The sequence below is a fragment of the Tachysurus fulvidraco genome, chromosome 10 (assembly GCF_022655615.1).
Source record: "Tachysurus fulvidraco isolate hzauxx_2018 chromosome 10, HZAU_PFXX_2.0, whole genome shotgun sequence".
NCBI classification, from domain to species: domain Eukaryota; kingdom Metazoa; phylum Chordata; class Actinopteri; order Siluriformes; family Bagridae; genus Tachysurus; species Tachysurus fulvidraco.
The window spans coordinates 20026235-20047223 of NC_062527.1; the positions used below are offsets into that span (position 1 = coordinate 20026235).

The 20989-nt window shown below is 41.5% G+C and overlaps 1 protein-coding gene across 1 annotated transcript in view; it reads left to right on the forward strand.

Annotated features, from left to right (window-relative positions):
- tspan17 (tetraspanin 17) overlaps positions 1 to 10028 on the forward strand; it is a 31966-nt gene extending 21938 nt beyond the window's left edge. Inside the window, exons 7-8 of the mRNA XM_027163489.2 lie at positions 3372 to 3488; positions 4529 to 10028. Coding sequence (XP_027019290.2) covers positions 3372 to 3488; positions 4529 to 4594 — 183 coding nt within the window. The 3' untranslated portion in view covers positions 4595 to 10028. The remainder of the gene's footprint in view (positions 1 to 3371; positions 3489 to 4528) is intronic.
- The last annotated feature ends 10961 nt before the right edge of the window (positions 10029 to 20989 follow it).

Genomic DNA, 20989 nt, shown 5'->3' on the forward strand with positions numbered 1-20989 from the left:
AATGTGACCCAGGTGCAAAGCGGTGTAATGAAATTCAGCCACCTAAGTGGAGTACACGTTCTTTGTGTGTATGTGTGTGTGTGTGTGTGTGTGTGTATGTATGTGTGTGTTTGTTTGTTTGTTTGTTTATTTATTTATTTATTCATTTTGTTGGGGGGGGGTGTTTAGTCTCAGTAAATTGTGTACGTGTTTCCGGCGCCGGAGCTCCATATGATGAGCAGAGGATAATGATACATGCTGTTTATAGAAGACATTGTACAGGGATGTGTTTAAAACACTTTCTCTCTCTCTCACTCACACACACACACACACACAGACACAGAGTGAGCATTGACCCCACCCTCAGGGGGTTAAGTGCAATAATTGAGCGCTTTAGCTCATGGAGCAGAGCCTGTAATAACAGTTTGAGTCGGTCAGGGTGATAATTAGCTTCCCGTTTTAGGCAGAGAGAAGCGGCGCTCTGTAATCGGGGACACAGAGAGCTAAGCCAAGCCTCGCTGCTCTCCGTCAGCGCGGGCGTGGTAAGTCACAGCACCCTGCCGGCTCTGTTGCCATGGCTACGCTGTCAGAGTGTGTGATTTAGGAGCGCACTGTACTCCGATTCAACTCGTGGGTTTCATTGGAATTAAAAAGGCACAAAGTGAGACGACGTAGCGTTAAATAAACACAAACAAACGTTTATGGAAGGAGTCTCCAGTGTCAGCACTGTCGTCAGGGTAGTTAGTAACTTTAAACGTTCTCCGTGTTTCATTTCGGTTCAGCCAATCAGGACACGGGAGGAATCTCTACTCACCTGTCAGTTTAGAAAAGCTCCGCCTCCTGCATTTCTAACCCGGTTATCTACATATACTCTCCCAGAACAGTCACTCACTCCCTCACTCATTTACTAACGCTTATCCGAACTTCTCGGGTCACGGGGAGCCTGTGCCTATCTCAGGCGCCATCGGGCATCGAGGCAGGATACACCCTGGACGGAGTGCCAACCCATCACAGGGCACACACACACACACTCTCATTCACTCACACACTCACACACTACGGACAATTTTACAGAGATGCCAATCAACCTACCATGCATGTCTTTGGACCGGGGGAGGAAACCGGAGTACCCGGAGGAAACCCCCGAGGCACGGGGAGAACATGCAAACTCCACACACACAAGGTGGAGGCGGGAATCGAACCCCCAACCCTGGAGGTGTGAGGCAAATGTGCTAACCACTACCCCCCCCCCCCCCTCCTTCAGAACAGTCAGTTTCATTAAATCTAAAAATATTTCCGATGTAATCAGCCAAGTAGCTGAAACATCAGGGTTTCACAAACAACAGGAAACGCTTCGGTATTTAAACAGAAACGGCGAATCAGCTACAATACGATTCATCAAACCGTCACATACAGGATCGTCGAAAGGAACCAGATTGTTCGCGTAACGTCTTCGTGTATTTAACCCATCACTTGTTGCTGTAGTTTTGTCTTTACTGTAAAGAGCGCAGGCAGATAGATACAGTTCACTGGTTTTCCATGTCAGAAGAACCAGCTTAGTTCCTTTGAATCTTTTGTATCTTGTCAGTCAAAAGTGTTCGTGCTTCTTCCTGTTTTGTATGGAAGGGTGTGGACAGGAAGTGAGACACAAAGCGCACACACAAAGAGACTCCCAGAATGAGATTTTATTTCATTAGGTGTAACTACGTAGCACACAGAGGCATTTATTTCCCCAACACCGCCGACTGAATCGTGCAGAGTTTAGGATTAGGACTGTCAGGAAATCAAAACTTTTTTTCTCTAAAGCTTTTTTGTGCAGTTTTTCAGAAGCCGTGTCAGTTCTCAGCACCGTGCCCCGAGGCCGACCGCGGCGTGGGAGAGGAAATAAGAGACGGATAAAAAAGCCACCGTGTTTAAAAGAGACCTGAACCGAATTGAGCCCCAGGGGAAATCACTTCCCTGTCGTCTCATTGGTCCTCCAGCACATCCTCTCCACTTCTCATTGGCCCGAACGTCCGCGTTGAAGGTCCTTTATGTCATGTGTCTAAAGAGAGAAACCCGGGGCTGGGCCGCTGCGGCTCTGCGGGGAACCGGCCGCGACTCATACGCAGCTTTTACATCCTCTTTAACTCTTATTTCTTAACAACTGGCTTTAAAATGTCCGTCTAGATTTCTTTGTTACCTCCTTTGTGATCCGCGTGTGCTCAGAGGGACAGGCGCTGAAGTCAGTAGCCTTGATCTGACCGCTGCCTGCTGTAAAGATGTTCACAGAGATTCCAGAACCACGCAGAACATAATCAAATAAATACTAAGATGTTTTAATCACCTCGGTTCTGTAATGATCTGTTAGTATATGGAGCCAGTGTGTGTGTGACTCATGAGTTTTGTTCACGCCGGCTGTGTTTAAAGGCTTTAATCTCTTGTTCTCTGCATGGAAGCGCTTCAGTCTGCTCAGTGTGGCAGGGAAGCTGTGTCGTCACACCCATTATCAGTCAACCTGCTGAAGGAAACATGATACACACACACGCTTACACACACACACACTTGCATACACTTACACACACACGCTTACACACACGCTTGTATGTTTGTTAAATAGAAGCTACAGTAATTTTTCTGTTATCAGCCAACCTGAAGGAAACATAATACACACGCACACACACGCACACACACACATTGTCACGCACTCACGCACACACACCACACACAAACACACACCACACACACTCTCTCTCTCTCTCTCTCTCTCTCTCTCACACCCACACCCACACACACAAACACACACCACACACACTCTCTCTCTCTCACACCCACACACACACTCACTTACATTAACTCTTACACTCTCACTCTCTCTCTCTCTCTCTCTCTCACACACACTCACTCACTCATTCACACACACTCACTCTCTCTCTCTCTTTCTCTCACACTCACTCACTCACTCTTACACTCTCTCTCTCTCTCTCACACACACACACTCACTCACTCATTCACACACACTCACTCTCTCTCTCTTTCTCTCCCACACACACAGTGGGGGAAGTCATGACCTAATGGTTAGAGAGTTTGACTCCTAACCCTAAGGTTGTGGGTTCGAGTCTCGGGCCGGCAATACCACGACTGAGGTGCCCTCAGCCGAACCCCCCAACTGCTCCCCGGGCACCGCAGCATAAATGGCTGCCCACTGCTCCGGGTGTGTGTTCACGGTGTGTGTGTGTGTGTTCACTGCTGTGTGTGTGTGTGTGCACTTTGGATGGGTTAAATGCAGAGAACGAATTCTGAGTATGGGTCACCGTACTTAGCCGAATGTCACGTCACTTTTACACACACTTGCTCTCACACACTGCTGTTGACACCGATCGCTCATCCGCGTTAATGTATTTTTTCCTCAGGAGCTTGATCGACAGCGGTACATCTACACAAAGGGGTGTGTGGGGCAGTTTGAGAAGTGGCTGCAGGACAATCTGATCGTCGTGGCTGGCATCTTCGTCGGTATTGCACTACTACAAGTAAGAATCCTGCACCGTTTAGATCTCTGTATTTATAGGGAAGTGACATTTAATCTGATCCACAGTTACATGTGGGAACAGAGCAAGGTTTAGTGTCAACGTCGCCATAGCAACCGGGAGTCTGATCACCAGCATCTTTTTAAATCACGCCATTCGTGTTGATAACCAGTTTCACACGAGCCTCGTCTCAACCACAACACTCAAGCTGTCTCCTGTAACGAGAGGGCAGATAAGATGAGAGAGGAAACCGTGAATCCACAGAATTTCCAGACAGTAGTTAAAAAACAAACAAACAAATAAATAAATAAATATTTGTTTCACGTATCATACAATCGACCCGAGAATCATTCATTTTGGATCGGAGTTCGATTCACCGCGTTATGTTTTAATTTGCATGAAATAAAGAACAAGTCTGTTGTCGCTGTTCCTGAAATCGAGTCTCTCACGTTCACACACGAGGGAGAAGGTCTTGCATTACAGCAGAGTGATATTGTGTTCTTTACATATTATATGGGTCAAAGTGCCTCGATTCGGCTTCCCTGCAGCAGGCAGGGTTAACGTCCTCACTTCTGCCCTAAAGTCAGGGTTAATATATAAACAGTTCAGTAACTCACACAGACCTGGCAGTTTTCACTGTTTGACTAATATCTGGTCTATAAAAGTAAAAAAAAATAAATAAATAAAAAGGTCCAATACTTTTACAGGGCAAAGTGGCAGGTTTTTCTTGGTAAATGAGTCACTGAAAGCAGCTACAAGGCAGGTACTAGAGTTCTGCAGGAACCCTACCAAAGTAAAAGTCTCTGTCGAGTCGTCGTGTGGCAGATAATGATGTTAATGAGATGCTGCCCCCTAATGGACACACCAGTGTATTACACAGACCATGAGACTGCTTTCTTAATGTGTGTCTGTTTCTGTGTGTCTGTGTGTGTGTCTGTCTGTCTGTCTGTCTCTGTGTGTGTCTGTCTGTCTCTCTGTGTGTGTCTGTGTGTGTGTCTGTGTGTCTGTCTGTGTGTGTGTGTGTGTGTGTGTGCCTATTACAGATCTTCGGCATCTGCCTCGCCCAGAATCTGGTGAGTGACATCAAAGCGGTCAAAGCCAACTGGTGACGCACGGTGACCGAGAGGTGAAGCCCAGTGACCTCTGTGTTTTATTTTCATTTTAAAACACCTTGGAGCGGAGATTCACGTTCTCCTGGATCTTTACACGCACACTGACATTCCAGATGAACCGACTCTCCTCGTTTCTTTATTTTAATTACTAATGTGAGAATGCTGTCAAAAACAAACAAACAAAATACAAACAAACAAAAAACACAGGGAGGCGGAGCCTCTCTCTATAAAAACGTGGGCTCATGTGCTTTTCTTCAGCCTGTGGAAGCTTTCTGGCTCATATGCACTTGCAGAGAGAGACGGATCTGTACAAAGCCTTATTACGAGTTTCCCGCTCTTTTCGTTCCGGATTTAAACGTCCTCCACAGAGACATTCAAGACGACACGTTTCTCTCATCCACCGCGGTCAAACGGACGGAGGACGTTTCGTATATCCACGTGATGTCGCTCGACGGGATTCCTCGTAAATATCCAGCTTCCGAGTCTCTTTAAAAAAAATAAATAAACATTTTTTTTTTGTATGTAATTTTTTTTGTTCAGCTATAATATAAATAGTGATATGCTAACGTTAAACAGATCCTGTTACAATATGAACAATGCTGCTTTAACTCGTAGAGGATTATAGAGTATACGCTATACTAACCAAGAAATATTCTTCATTTTATACCAAGAGGGAGATTCCACTGTTCAGTTCAGCTCAAGAGCCAACCACTATGACAGCCTTCACCTCCATCATTTCTGTCTGTCCTTCTTCCTGCTGCCTGCCCTGCTTCTATACGCACAACCGTACATCCTTCCATAGAAACACGTGCACACAATTTGTCCATCTTTAGTAAAGTCACTTCAGTACACTTCAAAATTCCCGACAGGAAATTTCTCTAGCACTCGTTTTCTTAGTACTCGTACACATCTGTTTAAAAAGGCCGACGCTCATGCACAGCATAGCTGGTTAACAATTAACCCCGCCCGTAAAACCCCATAAAAGGAAAGTTCGGCGACTAAACGGTAAAAGAGCTCTTACAAAAACACCGCACAATAACGCAGCACCTCCAGTGCAACACCTCAGCTACTATAGACGCCTCCGACCTTTTATGGGGTGTCGTTACTTTTGTTCACGTCATTACTCTGGAATGACCAGGTTTTCAAAGGGATATGAAAAAATATTTCCAGGAAGAATTTTTGCAAACCTTAACCTTCCTTTGAAGAGTAATGGACGCTAATAGCCACCGGTTTAGCATTGTCTGAATCATCACACACTCACGTAGTAGCCCAAGGTGCGGCCTGAAACCACGTACAGCTTTTAGTTTCTTACAATTCCAAAAGAAACTAACCAGCAATTCCACCCCTTCATGACATGGAGATAACTATGAGCTGCTGTCGAGAATGATTTGCTTATTACAGGTTTAATAAACACCTCACGTAATTAACAGTTTACTAACGTTCTCGCTGCTAGCTATAAAAGAAACCTACATTACCTCCGTCTTGGTCAGGCTCGGGTTAGGGGCGTGGCCCGAGATTTGAAGCGTGCCAGGGATTACGGCTTCCCTACTTGGTGGAAAAGTGTTATAGGTGCCAACATGTAGGATTGTTGATGAGGCAACGCAGGAGAGATCGTCGGTTGTAGCTAACGTGTTCACAGGGATTTATAAAGGTGTATTTGTCTCCTGCGTTGGGAAGCGACAGAACATTATCCTGTTGTTCGGAAACGGAGGTGGGAGGGGCTTACTGGTTCTCCATTGTCACTCACAGCGACAGTAGCCAATCGTAGGCATTTGTACATGCGTGTATGCGGAAGATGGCTGAGTGCCTTACCGTGCCCCTCCCCCACTTAAACAAACAGCAGTGTTGGAAATACAAATATAAAAACATATTTTTCAGTAATCAATAATACACATTTATATATTTAAATATATAGGTTTGATTCTTATACAGTAGCAATGTTGGTGCGTCTATAAGTATTCGTAAGGACAGATTATAAGTGCTGTTAAACCTGTAATAAGCATACGGACGTCTCACATGCCGAGCGCTAGGAGGCGAACCTGGGATGATTTAAACCAGAGGCTTGTGTTAGTATTTATTATGGTATCTAGGGACCATGTATACACACACACACACACACACACACACAGCTCAGGCATTTACGAACACAATCGAGGTCTAAAGTCGTCATACATCAGGGAAAAGTGTGTCATAGGACTTTTGGTAAACATAGCTGCATGTTGCTGGTGTTGGTGAGAGAGGTGAATATTGTGCATGCTCTTTTTATTATTATATTATTATAATTATACATTTTTTTGTTTTGTTTTAAAAACTACTCGTTTTGAGAGCGTGGCGTTCGCCACAGTTCAAGTTCTCAGCGCTCCCGTCTGAGGGACAGATGTTTATGCACACGCAAAGCCAACGCCATTATTCAGACCCGTGTTCACGTTTCTTTTCTTTGTTAAAGCGGAGCGGCCGTTCTCATTCTCATTCTCGCTCTCTGTGGCGTCACATCATGCCATCCCATCGCATATGTACCGCGTTTAATAATCATCACATTTGTAACGTCTTAGTGCATAGAGCTTTAGATGGGTGACTGGTCTAAGCTCCATTCATACTTTCCATAAGTAAGTGCCCCCCTTTACACACATTCTGTTCTATTAGATTTAACATGCTGGGCACATGAGAGGATCAGATGTTGATCTTTTACACAGTGTTTTCTTCACACAGAGTGTTTATTTTACGTTTTGTCTTTTTACGATTTCAATCCATTCAGCTTGAAAAGGGGGAAAAATAAACATATATATAAATTCCACATATTAAATAGGACGAAATAAAACAGATGAACTTGTATAAGAGTGAAAGAGCTGTGATTTATTGTATATATTATATAAAGAGCAAACAGTGACAGACTAGCAGACATCAGGATAGATGAAAGCCGCAGCTTTACTTCTGACTGTTTGATGTCCACGTGTTACTATAGAAACGGTGAAGTATTAGGAATGACTGCTGCAATCTGTTCCCTTTGACCAATCAGAACACAGAATTGAACAGAACTCAACCGCCTCCTGGAGGAAAATCCGATACTACACAGAGCAAGCCGTGGATAGAAACAGGAACCTCTCACTAAGCAACAGTCCTTAACTTTCATGAACAGGTCATAAAACAACACTCTGAAAACATCATTTAAAGCACTTCTACACAGATAAAGATAAACATTTGCATTTCTTGTATCCAGACAGCAGCCTCGTGGCTTCACGGCTCAGTCTACAGGAATCTAGGGCTCTAGTTTGGCTTTCTAGACCAGGTTTAGACTTTTTATCCAGAACGATCCGCAAGACCTTTTAAAGCAGGTTCAAAACAGCGCTGTTAAATTTAAAAACGAAATCAAACGTGCTTTCATTACTTTTGTTTATGCGTCTTGTTTATATGCTCATTCTGAATATTTTTCTTTTCTATCGCTTAACATTAAGCTAAGGACACAACGCTAACGACTCCCTGGTTAGCTTGCGGTCTTCGATAGCCATGTTAGCGGATTTGATTCAGCTACGTTTCATAGTGCGTACGTCAAGACTAGTGATGGGAAGTTCGGTCCTTTTCCGCAAACCGGTTCTTTCGAACAGTTTGTTTTAACGAACCAGTTCAATAATCCAGTTCACCAGTTCTTTTATGTCATGACGTCATGACGTAAATTCCTTCATCCCGCCGCTGCCGGCAGATGTTAATACAATCAATTTAACACATTCGAAAAGTTCTTTGTAATCATAACTTTAGTTGAATACGTTTCTTACGTTTAAGTTTTGCAAATAAAACATGCAGTACAGGCATCGATGGAATCGATGCAAACATGGATGTTTTACGTGTCTTAAAGATATAAAGTTAACAATCTAATCTTCATCGACTTTCAAAAACTTACAGTAAAAGCGTAATTTTGAAATGTTTCTTTCGCTCCATCACTGTTTCAAAAACTAATGTAACTGAGTTAAACACTCATACGTACGTTGATAAGACATTAAATCATAACCACTTCTTTTTGTTGCTGTATCAGTTCAGTGATTCACGCATGCGCAATAACAACAGCTCATCGGCTCTCAGTATGTCGGACGCGTCTGAAACAAACAGTTCTCAGTTCAGTGTACTGATGATTCGCTGTATCAGTTCAGTGATTCACACATGCGCAGTATCAACAGCACAAGCTCACAGTTCTCTCAGCACAACATGTCTCAGTTCAGTGTACAGGAGTTACATATAACTCCGGGATATTAGTTTGTTTAGAGTCGGACCGATTGTCAGGCATGACCGAGAGTGAGTAACTTTAGTAACTTGTGGATCAGCGCTGATTCAAGACGCAAACTGTTTAGAACGAATCAGTGCATCCAGTTCACTAAAAAGAACCGGCCATCACTAGTCAAGACAGAAAGAGTCGACCTCTGCATGTAGCAGCAGCATTTACTGTCGAAGCGTCAACGTCTGCAGGATCTCCAAAACCCTTTCACAATCTGGCTTAAAGGAATAGTTTGTTTTTGTGGGGGAAATAAATCAAAATGGTGATATTATTATTATTATTATTATTATTATTATTATTATTATTATTATTAATCCAAACTATTCCTTTACAACTCAAATCACGACATGATCATCACTGAAACCGAGGAAGCTTCTGTCTCTTAGCAGTCTTCCATTCATCTGTAAATTCAGGGCAGCACACATTCATCACGAGGCCGTGATTTTGTCCCGTGAACTTTTCCACATTGTGACGTTACAACCTGAAACAGGCTTTGTTCAGCGATAATATGTGAATCTACACAAAATAGCTGACTTATGATGATATACAAGTATCAGTACAGTTTACGGAATTATTTACAGCTTTTGAGTGTGTGTGTAAAGTTTGCTTAAAGGTTGCGTAACTACGTTGCTGTAAAAATACTTCTGATGGCAACTAATTGAACAAGAGAAGAGTGCAAACACTTGTGCAGTGTGTTTTTTTTTTTTTTTTTTTTGCTTTGCAAACAGTTTCCGTTTAAATATTCTAACCTATTGTGGTGTAAGATTCACAACATTTATTCGCACCCAAAGCCTATTTCAGTTGAACAACACGTGGAAAAGTTAAATGGGGGGGCAATAATTATGCACGACTTTCTTTGGATTCTTACGTTAAAGCTCTTTATACTAGCGTGTGTGCGATGGCGCTAATCCGAGATGGTCATGTATGTCTTTTACATAAATCGTGTGAGGGAAGCTGTCTTGCTCTCGCTCTTATCAAAGAAGAAGTAACTTCATTGTTGAAATGAACCGATCCATGTCTCTGGGTTGAGAAGAGAGGCACTTTTTTTTTTTTTTTTAAACAAATGTCCGTTTATTGACTTGATTGTGGGACACGGTCTGTTACACTGTATGTTATATAAAATATGCTCCTTTTTCATATTATTCAATAAAAGGATTTATGACCTTTTCCCTTTAGGTTCTTTCTGTTGTCTCCACTAGAGTTATATACTATCATTACTCCTGGAGTTTAGGACCAAGGGTGAACTCTTGCGGTCATTATAAATAAATTTAAGAGGAACCTGACTGAATAATAAAGATTGAGCTTTGCGCTAAGTCTCCACCAGATGGCGACAGATTCACCCGTAGAGTTACTGACTTCGCCAGCAAGACGTTTACCAGTAAATGACCTGAGTATCCAGACAGAGTGTCAGTGAGATCAGAATTACTCTCAAGCCAATTAAAGATTTGTTAGTTTGAGTTTCTTTTGAGATAAATGAGAGAAGGAAGCCGTGCCTTCGGTCAGAAATTTTCTTTAAGAAAATAAGCAAAAGAAAGCCAAAGAAGGCAGAAGGCAAGAGAAAGGGACAAGAAGGTAGACAGAAAGGAAGATATCCACCAACACAGAGAAAAGAAAAAATAGAAATGACAAACAAAAGGACATGTTGAAAGTTAGGAACCAGACATAAAACAAACTGGGAAAAAGAAGAAGACCAGTGGAGATGGAATGAAGTAAATTTAAAATGACAGGATGTAAATAAAGAAAAGATGGAAGAAAAAACGTAACCAAAAAAAAAAACAGCAGATGGAGAAAGGAATGAAAGAAAGGACTGTAGGAGAAATGAAAAAGTCCACAAAGAGAAAGAACTGAAGGAGATGTCGAAAATTAGGCAAAGACGGAAAGACATCAATCAACTTAAAAATATCTGAAAATAGAAGGATAGGAAAAAGATCGATGCAGAAGGAAATGAAAAAGAGAGACAAGAAGAACAGAAGGTTTAACAAGAACAAGAAACTGAAGAAAAGTGTGGAAAACATCCTTTTTTTGCATGTCTGTCCCTAGACAGGTCTGATATGGTGCCTTATTCACACCTTTTATATTTTATATTACATTATTTATTTATTTATTTATTATCTAAAGGTGAGTTTGTTATTCTTGGTCTATTTTGTTGTAGTTTCTGCTTGGACATGCAGACGAGCGCGACATGACTGAGATGTAAATGTCCTGCTGATGATGTTTAATGGTTATTTCCATCTGTTCAGCTTGACTGGATTATGGAAGCGATTTGTGCAGTGTGTACAGTACAGACATTAAGCTGTACATTACGTTATAAAACTTGACATTAACGCCATGTCCCACGCCCATAAAAACCAGAGATTTGATTCTGCTCGGCTGCGCTTGCCTCAGATCCGAAACGAACTCCACATGAGTCTGGATCTGTACATCATTCTGTAAAGCACACAGCATTAAAGTATTTAATGCCCATAAAGGTCCTCAGATTCAATTATACACCGCTCCATTTCCTGCAGGTCCCTTGTGATCAGACACTAGAGATGTTCGACATATCACTGACGACTTCCAGAAGAGACTCGGCTGATAGGATCAGCTGCTCAGGTTGGACTCCGGATCTGTAAAGCTTCCTGAAATCCATGCTGAAAAAATAGGAGCACTGTGAAGAACCTGTCCTGAACCACACAGTGTTCAATGTTCAGGACACAAGAACACCTTTTCCTCACATCACTGTGGGCGTGGCCTAATCCACACAATGTTCAGGACACAAGAACACCTTTACCTCACATGGGTGTGGCCTAATCCATACAATGTTCAAGGTTCAAGACACTAGAACACCTTTTCCTCACATCACTGTGGGCGTGGCCTAATCCACACAATGTTGAAGGTTCAAGACACTAGAAGACCTTTCCCTCACATCACTGTGGGCGTGGCCTAATCCACACAATGTTGAAGGTTCAAGACACTAGAACACCTTTTCCTCACATCACTGTGGGCGTGGCCTAATCCACACAATGTTCAAGACACTAGAACACCTTTACCTCACATCACTGTGGGCGTGGCCTAATCCACACAATGCTCAAGACACTAGAACACCTTTACCTCACATCACTGTGGGCGTGGCCTAATACACACAATGTTCAAGACACTAGAACACCTTTACCTCAACACTGTGGGCATGGCCTAATACACACACTGTTCAAGTCACTAGAACACCTTTACCTCACATCACAGTGGGCGTGGCCTAATCCACACAATGCTCAAGACACTAGAACACCTTTACCTCACATCACTGTGGGCGTGGCCTAATCCACACACTGTTCAAGACACTAGAACACCTTTACCTCATCACTGTGGGCGTGGCCTAATCCACACACTGTAGAAAGAAAGAAAGAAGAAGAATTGTGGAAAAGGTTTAAGAATAAATACCTGTTTACGTTTGCAAGTCACTGTATATAGGCCATATGAACACCTTCTCAGCTGTGGACCACCAGGAGGCCAGGATTTTATTTGCAAATCATTTTTTAATGAATTTTTATTTAGAGAAAAGTCTCAAAGTATACTGTATCCATGGAGCTACAGTGCATCATGTGTATTTTGTCCCCTTCAAGGTAAATTTTTTGGACGTAATTATTGCAGTAATTTGGGGTTTGGAGGTTGGATCATTTCACAGAGCTTTCAGATATGACTCAGACTTCCCTGTAGACGATGACCTTTGACTCTCTGATCTTTGGCTTTTCTTCACTGCTGCAGCTGCCAGACTTTCCACTGTGCCGTGACATTTCAGTAAGAAGCTAAAGATTATCCGGGACATTCTTAATCTCCGGCTTGAAGGAAATGTGTCCAAAACCACAAACCCCTGTTCACTTTTCAGGACACAACACCAACCTTCCTGATTTGATCATGATAGTAAGCTAGCTAAGATAATAAGGTCTGCGTTATAGTCTGTAAAAATCCGGGGATTAGTCATTTATATAACAAACCTGTATGGATATTACTTAAAATTCCTTTCTGAATGATCATTTTGTCTGATCATCCTAACATTCTAGCTAATGGTATTATTGTAGATAAGAGAGATTTATACATTTGAGATAAATTCGTAAATTATCTCAGAGATGTATAAATTTGGGATAAAATTTCTCTCAGAAACTTTCTGAGCAGGATATTAATTCTTTGGGGGGGGGGGGGTACGGTGGCTTAGAGGTTAGCATGTTCGCCTCACACCTCCAGGGTTGGGGGTTCGATTCCCGCCTCCGCCTTGTGTGTGTGGAGTTTGCATGTTCTCCCCGTGCCTCGGGGGTTTCCTCCAGGTACTCCGGTTTCCTCCCCCGGTCCAAAGACATGCATGGTTGATTGGCATCTCTGGGAAATTGTCTGTAGTGTGTGTGTGTGTGTGTGTGTGTGTGTGTGTGTGAGTGAATGAGAGTGTGTGTGCCCTGCGATGGGTTGGCACTCCGTCCAGGGTGTATCCTGCCTCGATGCCTGATGACGCCTGAGGCACAGGCTCCCCGGCTCACAGGCTCCCCGTGACCCGAGAAGTTCAAATAAGCGGTAGAAAATGAATGAAGGAATGAATATTAATTCTTTCAGATAGCAGATTGTTTAGCTACATGTTTACATATGGAAGCCAGGAACTTGTCTTAAATCTAATTGTCTATATATGTATTATAAAACATTATATGTATACACACACAGTCATATGAAAAAGTTAGGACACCCTATTAAATATTTAGTTCTTTATCATGAAATGTCAAAATATCACTTTGTTTTTACTTCTTATACAAAAGAAATCAACAAAAATGAGTATATCAACTGAGGAAAAAAGTTGGGACACCTAATAGCTAGTGCTTCCACCTTTGGCTGAAATAACCTCAGTCAGACGTTTCTCGTAGCCTTCTACCAGTTTGTTACATCGACTGAAAGAAAGTTTCCCCCGCTCTTCGATGCAGAATTCTTTCAGCTGTATGATGTGATCACCACACATTATCTCAGTGGGATTTTGATCTGAGTCCTAGGTGGAATTACTGGTATGTTGTAGGTCATTGTCATGTTTCAAGGTCCAGTTCTACTTTAGCTTCATTTTCCTCAAGCACCTTCTGATACAATGTAGAATTTATAGTGGATTCTATGATGGTGAGCTGGTCAGGTCCTGCTGCAGCAAAGGATCCCAAACCATAACACTTCCACCTCCATGTTTCACAGTTGGTATGGGGTTCTTTTGCTGAAATGCTGTATTCGGTTTACGCCAAAAATGCCCTTAGTCATGGTGTCCAAGTAATTTAATTTTAGACTCATCTGTCCAAAACACATTATTTCAGGGGTCTTGGCCTTTGTCTCAGTCTTTGCCCTCATGTATTTCTTCTAGAGGAGTCCAATCATGTCACATCTGCAAAGCTACAAAAAATAACTGCAGTTGCATAATTACTTAATAGCATCTCGCATCTCGCTGGCAAATTATTTCAGACCAAGTAGAACTAAAACTGAACTGTACATGTCACCCTGGGCCAGTGATGTTTATGTGGCTTTAAATGGAATACAGCATATTCTTTGGGAGATATCCGTAGTGGACTAATGATTGTGAGATGTTTTAGAAGGCTGGTGTTAATGGCCTGAAGAGTCAACAGTGGCTTAGTGGTTAGCATGTTAGCCTCACACCTCCAGGGTTGGGTGTTCGATTCCCGCCTCCGCCTTGTGTGTGTGGAGTTTGCATGTTCTCCCCGTGCCTCGGGGGTTTCCTCCGGGTACTCCGGTTTCCTCCCCCGGTCCAAAGACATGCATGGTAGGTTGATTGGCATCTCTGGAAAATTGTCCGTAGTGTGTGAGTGTATGAGAGTGTGTGTGTGTGCCCTGTGATGGGTTGGCACTCCGTCCAGGGTGTATCCTGCCTCGATGTCCGATGACGCCTGAGATAGGCACAGGCTCCCCGTGACCCGAGAAGTTCGGATAAACGGTAGAAAATGAGTGAGTGAGATGATTTAAGAAAGACTTTTCTTTGGTTTTAGTTGTTTAGTTATATTACTCAAATCTTTCAATATTGTAAGAATTAAGATCAAATGCCCATAAGCCTTTCTATTTAAAAAACCTCACAGGCTTTCATGGGGTGTCCTAATTTTTTCCACATGACTATATATATATAGTATGCAGTGCTTGTGTACTTGTTTTTAGAGAATAAACGGCTCTTTAGGGGTTTTAGTTCAGTGTCTTTTGAGCCGCCGGCGTTGCATAGATCACACTGGCATGTGTATGGAAGTTGCTGTGGTCTTTCATGTGACGGCTCGCTCACTCCCTCCCTCCAGCACAGCTAACGCTGATGTGCTGCCCTGATTGGGATCAATGGAGGCCTTTAATACACGGAAGCATTCATGTTCATAAATCACAGAAAGCCCTTAAAGGGATTTCTTTGTGATCAGTGGCTGAATTTTTGCTGATTTGAAACTTTTTAAAAGAGGAGTACAATCATGTCACATCTGAAAAGCTGCAAAAAATAACTGCGGTTGCATAATTACTTAATAGCATCTCGCATCTCGCTGGCAAATTATTTCAGACCAAGTAGAACTATAACTGAACTGTACATGTCACCCTGGGCCAGTGATGTTTATGTGGCTTTAAATGGAATACAGCATATTCTTTGGGAGATATCCGTAGTGGACTAATGATTGTGAGATGTTTTAGAAGGCTGGTGTTAATGACCTGAAGAGTCGACATGGTTTGTGGTTTGGGACATGACCATAGTGGACCAATCATGGTTAGATATTTTGGATGTTTGTCCTTGTGTCCAAATTCTATGAAGAAAAGAATTCTACTGTGCTGTAATGTATATGTGGTGGAGATAAAGGCTTGCTTTATAGGGAGGAAATCCAGCAGCTAGTGGCATCATGGTGGACTTAAGACATGTTGAGAATTATACTCATGTTTTGGAGCGTGAGGAGGAAAATCCCTTCAGCAAAACGTAGTCTGCAGAGGACAAAAGGTGTTATCAAAGACACTTCTCAACCTAATCATGGACTATTTACCCTCCTCCCGTTAGAAAAATGTTTCCGGTGCCTCATTGACTTCACAAACAAAGTGAAAAATAGTTTCTTCCCTCCAGTAGTTTCCACACTGAACAGCTGATCACACTGCACTGCTGTTTGCCACTCTGCATCTTTGGAATGTTTTGGATAGACTGTAAATATATCCTAAATCTAATCTAATCTAATAGTGGACACATGATGGTGAGATGTTTCAGAAGACTGGTGTTATGTCCTGAAGAGCAAATAGAATTTATATGTATTTGGGACATATCCATAGTAGTCTAATGATGGTCAGATGTTTTAGAAAATTGTTGTGTCCTGAAGAGAGAACAAGCTAGACACACAGATTGTTTTACATAATCTTCAGCCGCATATTGAGCTAAATAGATGCTAACTCGGAGAGGAATTTTAAGTAATATCCACACAGGTTTATAAGTATAAACTTCCAGTATTAGATAGTTATCTGAGAAAAAATAATTTGACATGGTTTCTGTTAAGACTTTTAAGACTTATGCATTATTAATCATAATCCTCACTGCAAATAGCTAAATATATAGTTAGCTAACAGAGATATCTGTATTGCATTAATAATTCATAAGCACTAACACGAGTATAAAGGTCGGTATGTCTTAGCTATGATGGGATTTTGAGAAGATTTTATTCATACTCATTCATACGCAAATGTTCACTAATAACATTAGCTTGTGGGTTAGTACATGCTAACCTGAAATGATTTCTAAGAGGAATTCAATCATAGCCAGAAAAAAACAAATTGCTAGATTAATATTAATAAGCTAGATATCCTGATAGCAGCTAATCTAACAAGAAGTATCATTTTAAAAATGAAAAGTCTTTAAGTGTAATTTGCTCTGCTAATGCTAGAGTAGTAACATGAGCTAAACCGACTAGGCTTCTGAGGGGAATTTTGAAATGAAAGATCGGTAGCAAACTAAAACTAGATTTGTAAAGTTCGTCGCGACAAACTTTGATGTTGGCTTTGACGATGCAAGTATTCGCGACGGATGATGCTTTTTGGAGGCAAGTGGACATAAGGGTTAGTGTTGCTTTTGGAGGCAAGTGGACAGAAAGCTAGGGTGCCAAAACATTTGGAGGTAAGTGGAGACAAGCATGTGGCATCATCCAAATACTCCTGAGGATGTTCCACTCATTGGGCTGATTGTTTTGATATGTCACTTGTCCATGTTGTGCTAATTTTTGATTTTCACCTGACAGACATCACGTGAGAGCAGCGTGCAATTCGAGCAGAATACACGTGAGGCAGTTCCCCTCATTGGGCTGATTGTTTTGTATGTCGCATGTCCATGTTGTGCAATTTATTTTATTTTCACGTGACGTCACGTGACGTCATCAGAATACCCGTGAGGAAGTTCCCCTCATTGTTCTGAGTGTTTTGATATGTCACATGTCCGTGTTGTAAAATGTTTTTTGATTTTGCATATTTTGGGGGCGGAGCTGCGGGACAAACGAAAGGCCAGTCGGTACACCAATTTAAACCTTTGTTCAGAGTATCACCCTAAAGGAGCTGGCCGAGTTTGGTGGAGATAGTTTGAAAGCTTGCCGAGTTATAAACCTCCAAACTTTATAATGGGAGTCTATGGGGAAAAAAGGCCATTTGAGACCCGGTACCGGAAGTACCGGTACTCGAATCGCTTAGAAAACTTCAACATAACCGAATTTGGTGCATGTGGCTCGAAAGCCCTAGGAGGAGTTACTATTTATAAATTTTTGTCTAAGCTTAAATAGTAAAACAGAATGTTGGCTTCTACAAAGCGACATAATGATTTAACCTGACAGGATTTTCACATTTACATTAGCCAGCTAGCTAAAATAATCTAACATGAAAAGATTTTGACAAATATTTAATTAGCTATCTTAATAACATGAGCTAACCTGACAGGATTTTATACATATGTTCGTCTGATATCCAGGTATATTTAATATAATATGACAAATATGTCCGATTTATTCAGATCGCTAACGTGTTAACCTGTTATATGTTTTGAATGTGATGGAAAATGTGTAGAATATTAAATGCTAACATTAGATGGCTAGCTAACATAAGCTAACTGGATATGCGTTTGACAGAGAGTGTGTAGAGACACTCAACATCTACTGTGTGTGTGTGTGTGTGTGTGTGTGTGGACTTAATCTCAAATCTGGATTCAGAGGAAACAGAAACATTGGCTAAGTTAGCTGTAAATCTAGAATTTATCACTATTAGAAATTCTGGCCAAGTTTAAGAAAAGAAATAGAGGTCTATTTAAGCGAAATAAGGCAGTCTTGTAGAACAAAATCCCTGTTAGCCTGTATCTCTTCCTCTTTTGTTCACGTCCCTGTTTCCTCCCTCTACGAAGTCGTTCTCATTAACCGAACTTTTCTTTATCTCTGGCTGTTCTCTGTGAAACTGAAGTCTGGTCCTGCTGTTATCGCAGCCCATGAAAGACTCCAGTGTCTTAAGCAGGTCACATCATTTATTGCTCTTAATCTACTGATTGGATGATGGTGTAATTGGATTGGATTAGATTTCCAGTGGTTGTTTGCGAACTCAAATCAGTTGAATCAGAGAATTCGCTGTCTGTCTTTATTTGATGGGTGAAAGACCGTCCTTTCCCTGAAATACTTAAACCAGAACTCGTTTTACTTTAAAGGATTTGCACTGAATGGCTTTTTAATTTTATTTTATTTTTAAAATGAATTTTCACCAAAACAAAGATATAGCTGACAGCTCCTTCACAGTAGATGCTAGCTGAATGTCGATGGACATTTAATACATTTTATGATGTATTATAAATATTCAGAATTATTTTAATTATACATTTATAATTAATGGCTGTGGGGGGCACGGTGGCTTAGTGGTTAGCACGTTCGCCTCACACCTCCAGGGTTGGGGGTTCGATTCCTGCCTCCGCCTTGTGTGTGTGGAGTTTGCATTTTCTCCCCGTGCCTCAGGGGTTTCCTCCGGGTACTCCGGTTTCCTCCCCCGGTCCAAAGACATGCATGGTAGGTAGATTGGCATCTCTGGAAAATTGTCCGTAGTGTGTGTGTGTGTGTGTGAGTGAATAAGAGTGTGTGTGTGTGTGAGTGTGTGAGTGAATGAGAGAGTGTGTGTGCCCTGTGATGGGTTGGCACTCCGTCCAGGGTGTATCCTGCCTCGATGCCCGATGACACCTGAGTAGTTCGGATAAGTGGTAGAAAGTGAATGAATGAATGAATGAATGAAATAACAATGTGATCTAAAGCAGGTTACCTGTAAGAAATTGGAATTATAGAATTTTCTCACCTTATAAGTCATTAGAATTCTAGTGTTTTCTTCTTGACTTTGAAGTTATGAGAATTCTAAAATGATTTTTTCTTGCCTTTGAAGTCAGTAAAATTCAACAGAACTCTAGAGTTATTTTTCTTACATTTGAGTTCAAAGGAACACAAATTTTGAGAGACTGGAGGAAAGCACTATCTAACCCCTTCTGCATAGTATCAAGGGTGAAGTGGTAGCTCAGTGGTTAAGGTGTTGTACTACTGATTGGAAGGTTGTGAGTTTGATCACCAGCACCACCAAGCTGACACGCCTGGGCAAGGCCCTTAACCCTCTGTTGTAAAGATATAAAAAATATAAGTCCCTCTGGATAAGTGTGTTTGCCAGATGCTGTAAATATAGTTATCAGCTAGTGTCACTCTGATTGGCAGGGGACAGAGTAATAACCACAGCCATTCATGTTCTTATGATTACCCTTCACCCCCCCAACCATTATGTCCCCCTGGCATAATGGCTGTAGTGGTGTCGGGATTCAGTCCTATTCTGTTTTTTGTTCTGTTGAGCCACTCTGGAACCCCATATCTCTGCCGATTTGATAGACAGTGCAGAGAGGAGAGCTGCCTTCCGTCCTGTATTATCTGTGATAGGGAAAATAATTCACAGTTTTTCTTTGATATCACTGAATGTCATCACTTATTTTTTTTTCTTCATCTTGCTAAAGGCTTTTCATATGACACTAACTACAACAACGCCGCATTCTTTTTAAGATTTCTATCTTCTGTGCTCTGAGGGGTTAAAATGTTCAACATAAAATAGATATAGATCAGTACAGATTTTCAGGAGTGCCTTTACCATTTACAGCCAACACTGTAGCATACTGTATGCATGGTGACTTTTAGGCAGATTAGTGACCTAAATATCACTGGGTTCTAGCTTTTTTTTTCTTTTTTCAAAGCATCGATTTGGCTTGACCCAGACCCTATTTGAGTTTCTCAAATGAATTGCACGCTGCTCTCATTTCAGTAATGGAATTGTGCCTATTGACCTGAACGCTATTGATGGCCAGAACCTAACAACACTTCATTGCTTGGAGCTAATTATTTTACTTCCATTTTCTAGCACAGCACACAGACACACTACACAGAACAGCAAGAAAAAAAAAAAGAAAAAAAAAAAAGGCTAAACCAGATAACGTCACTGTGCAAAGTGACTCCTAAATGCATGAGCTTGTAAACCATCATGAGTAGCAGTTGAGGAGGACACAGATAAAGTGGTAATTAAGGACGGTTCAGAACTTATTACTGAGCAGTAAATTTTCCGCTGTGGACGATGTTAGAGAGCATAGAAATATTATTTTTGTACTTGTCTTGAATCACCCTGAGCTTTTTTATTAGCAATTATCTCTGTAGCCCATAATTTTCTAGAAACGACACCTTAAAAGGCATGTGACATTTTGGCAGGGGCATATTACAGGCCTACTGGACACATCTCTTCAACAAGCATTTGATTTGGTGTGAAATAACTATTTATGCTGTCAAACACAGCATGATGCATCAAACAAATAAATGGACTTAAAATCTGAAATAGATCTGAAAATCTTGTAGGTGCCTGGGTCTGAATTTTAACGAGTAGTCGGTTAGGTTAGAACTGTTTTTAGCTCAAGCTAAGATAAACAGTTTAAAAAGCACGGATAACAGTAAACCACACTAGAAAAAACATTTAAAAGGAATCCACAAACTAGAGAAAGTTCATTCATTTCTCAGAGGCCAAAACATTGGAGTTTCTTCCTGTTTAATTGTGTCTATGTTCATGTCTTTCTCATGTCTCATGTCTTCACATTGATGGTTAATGTG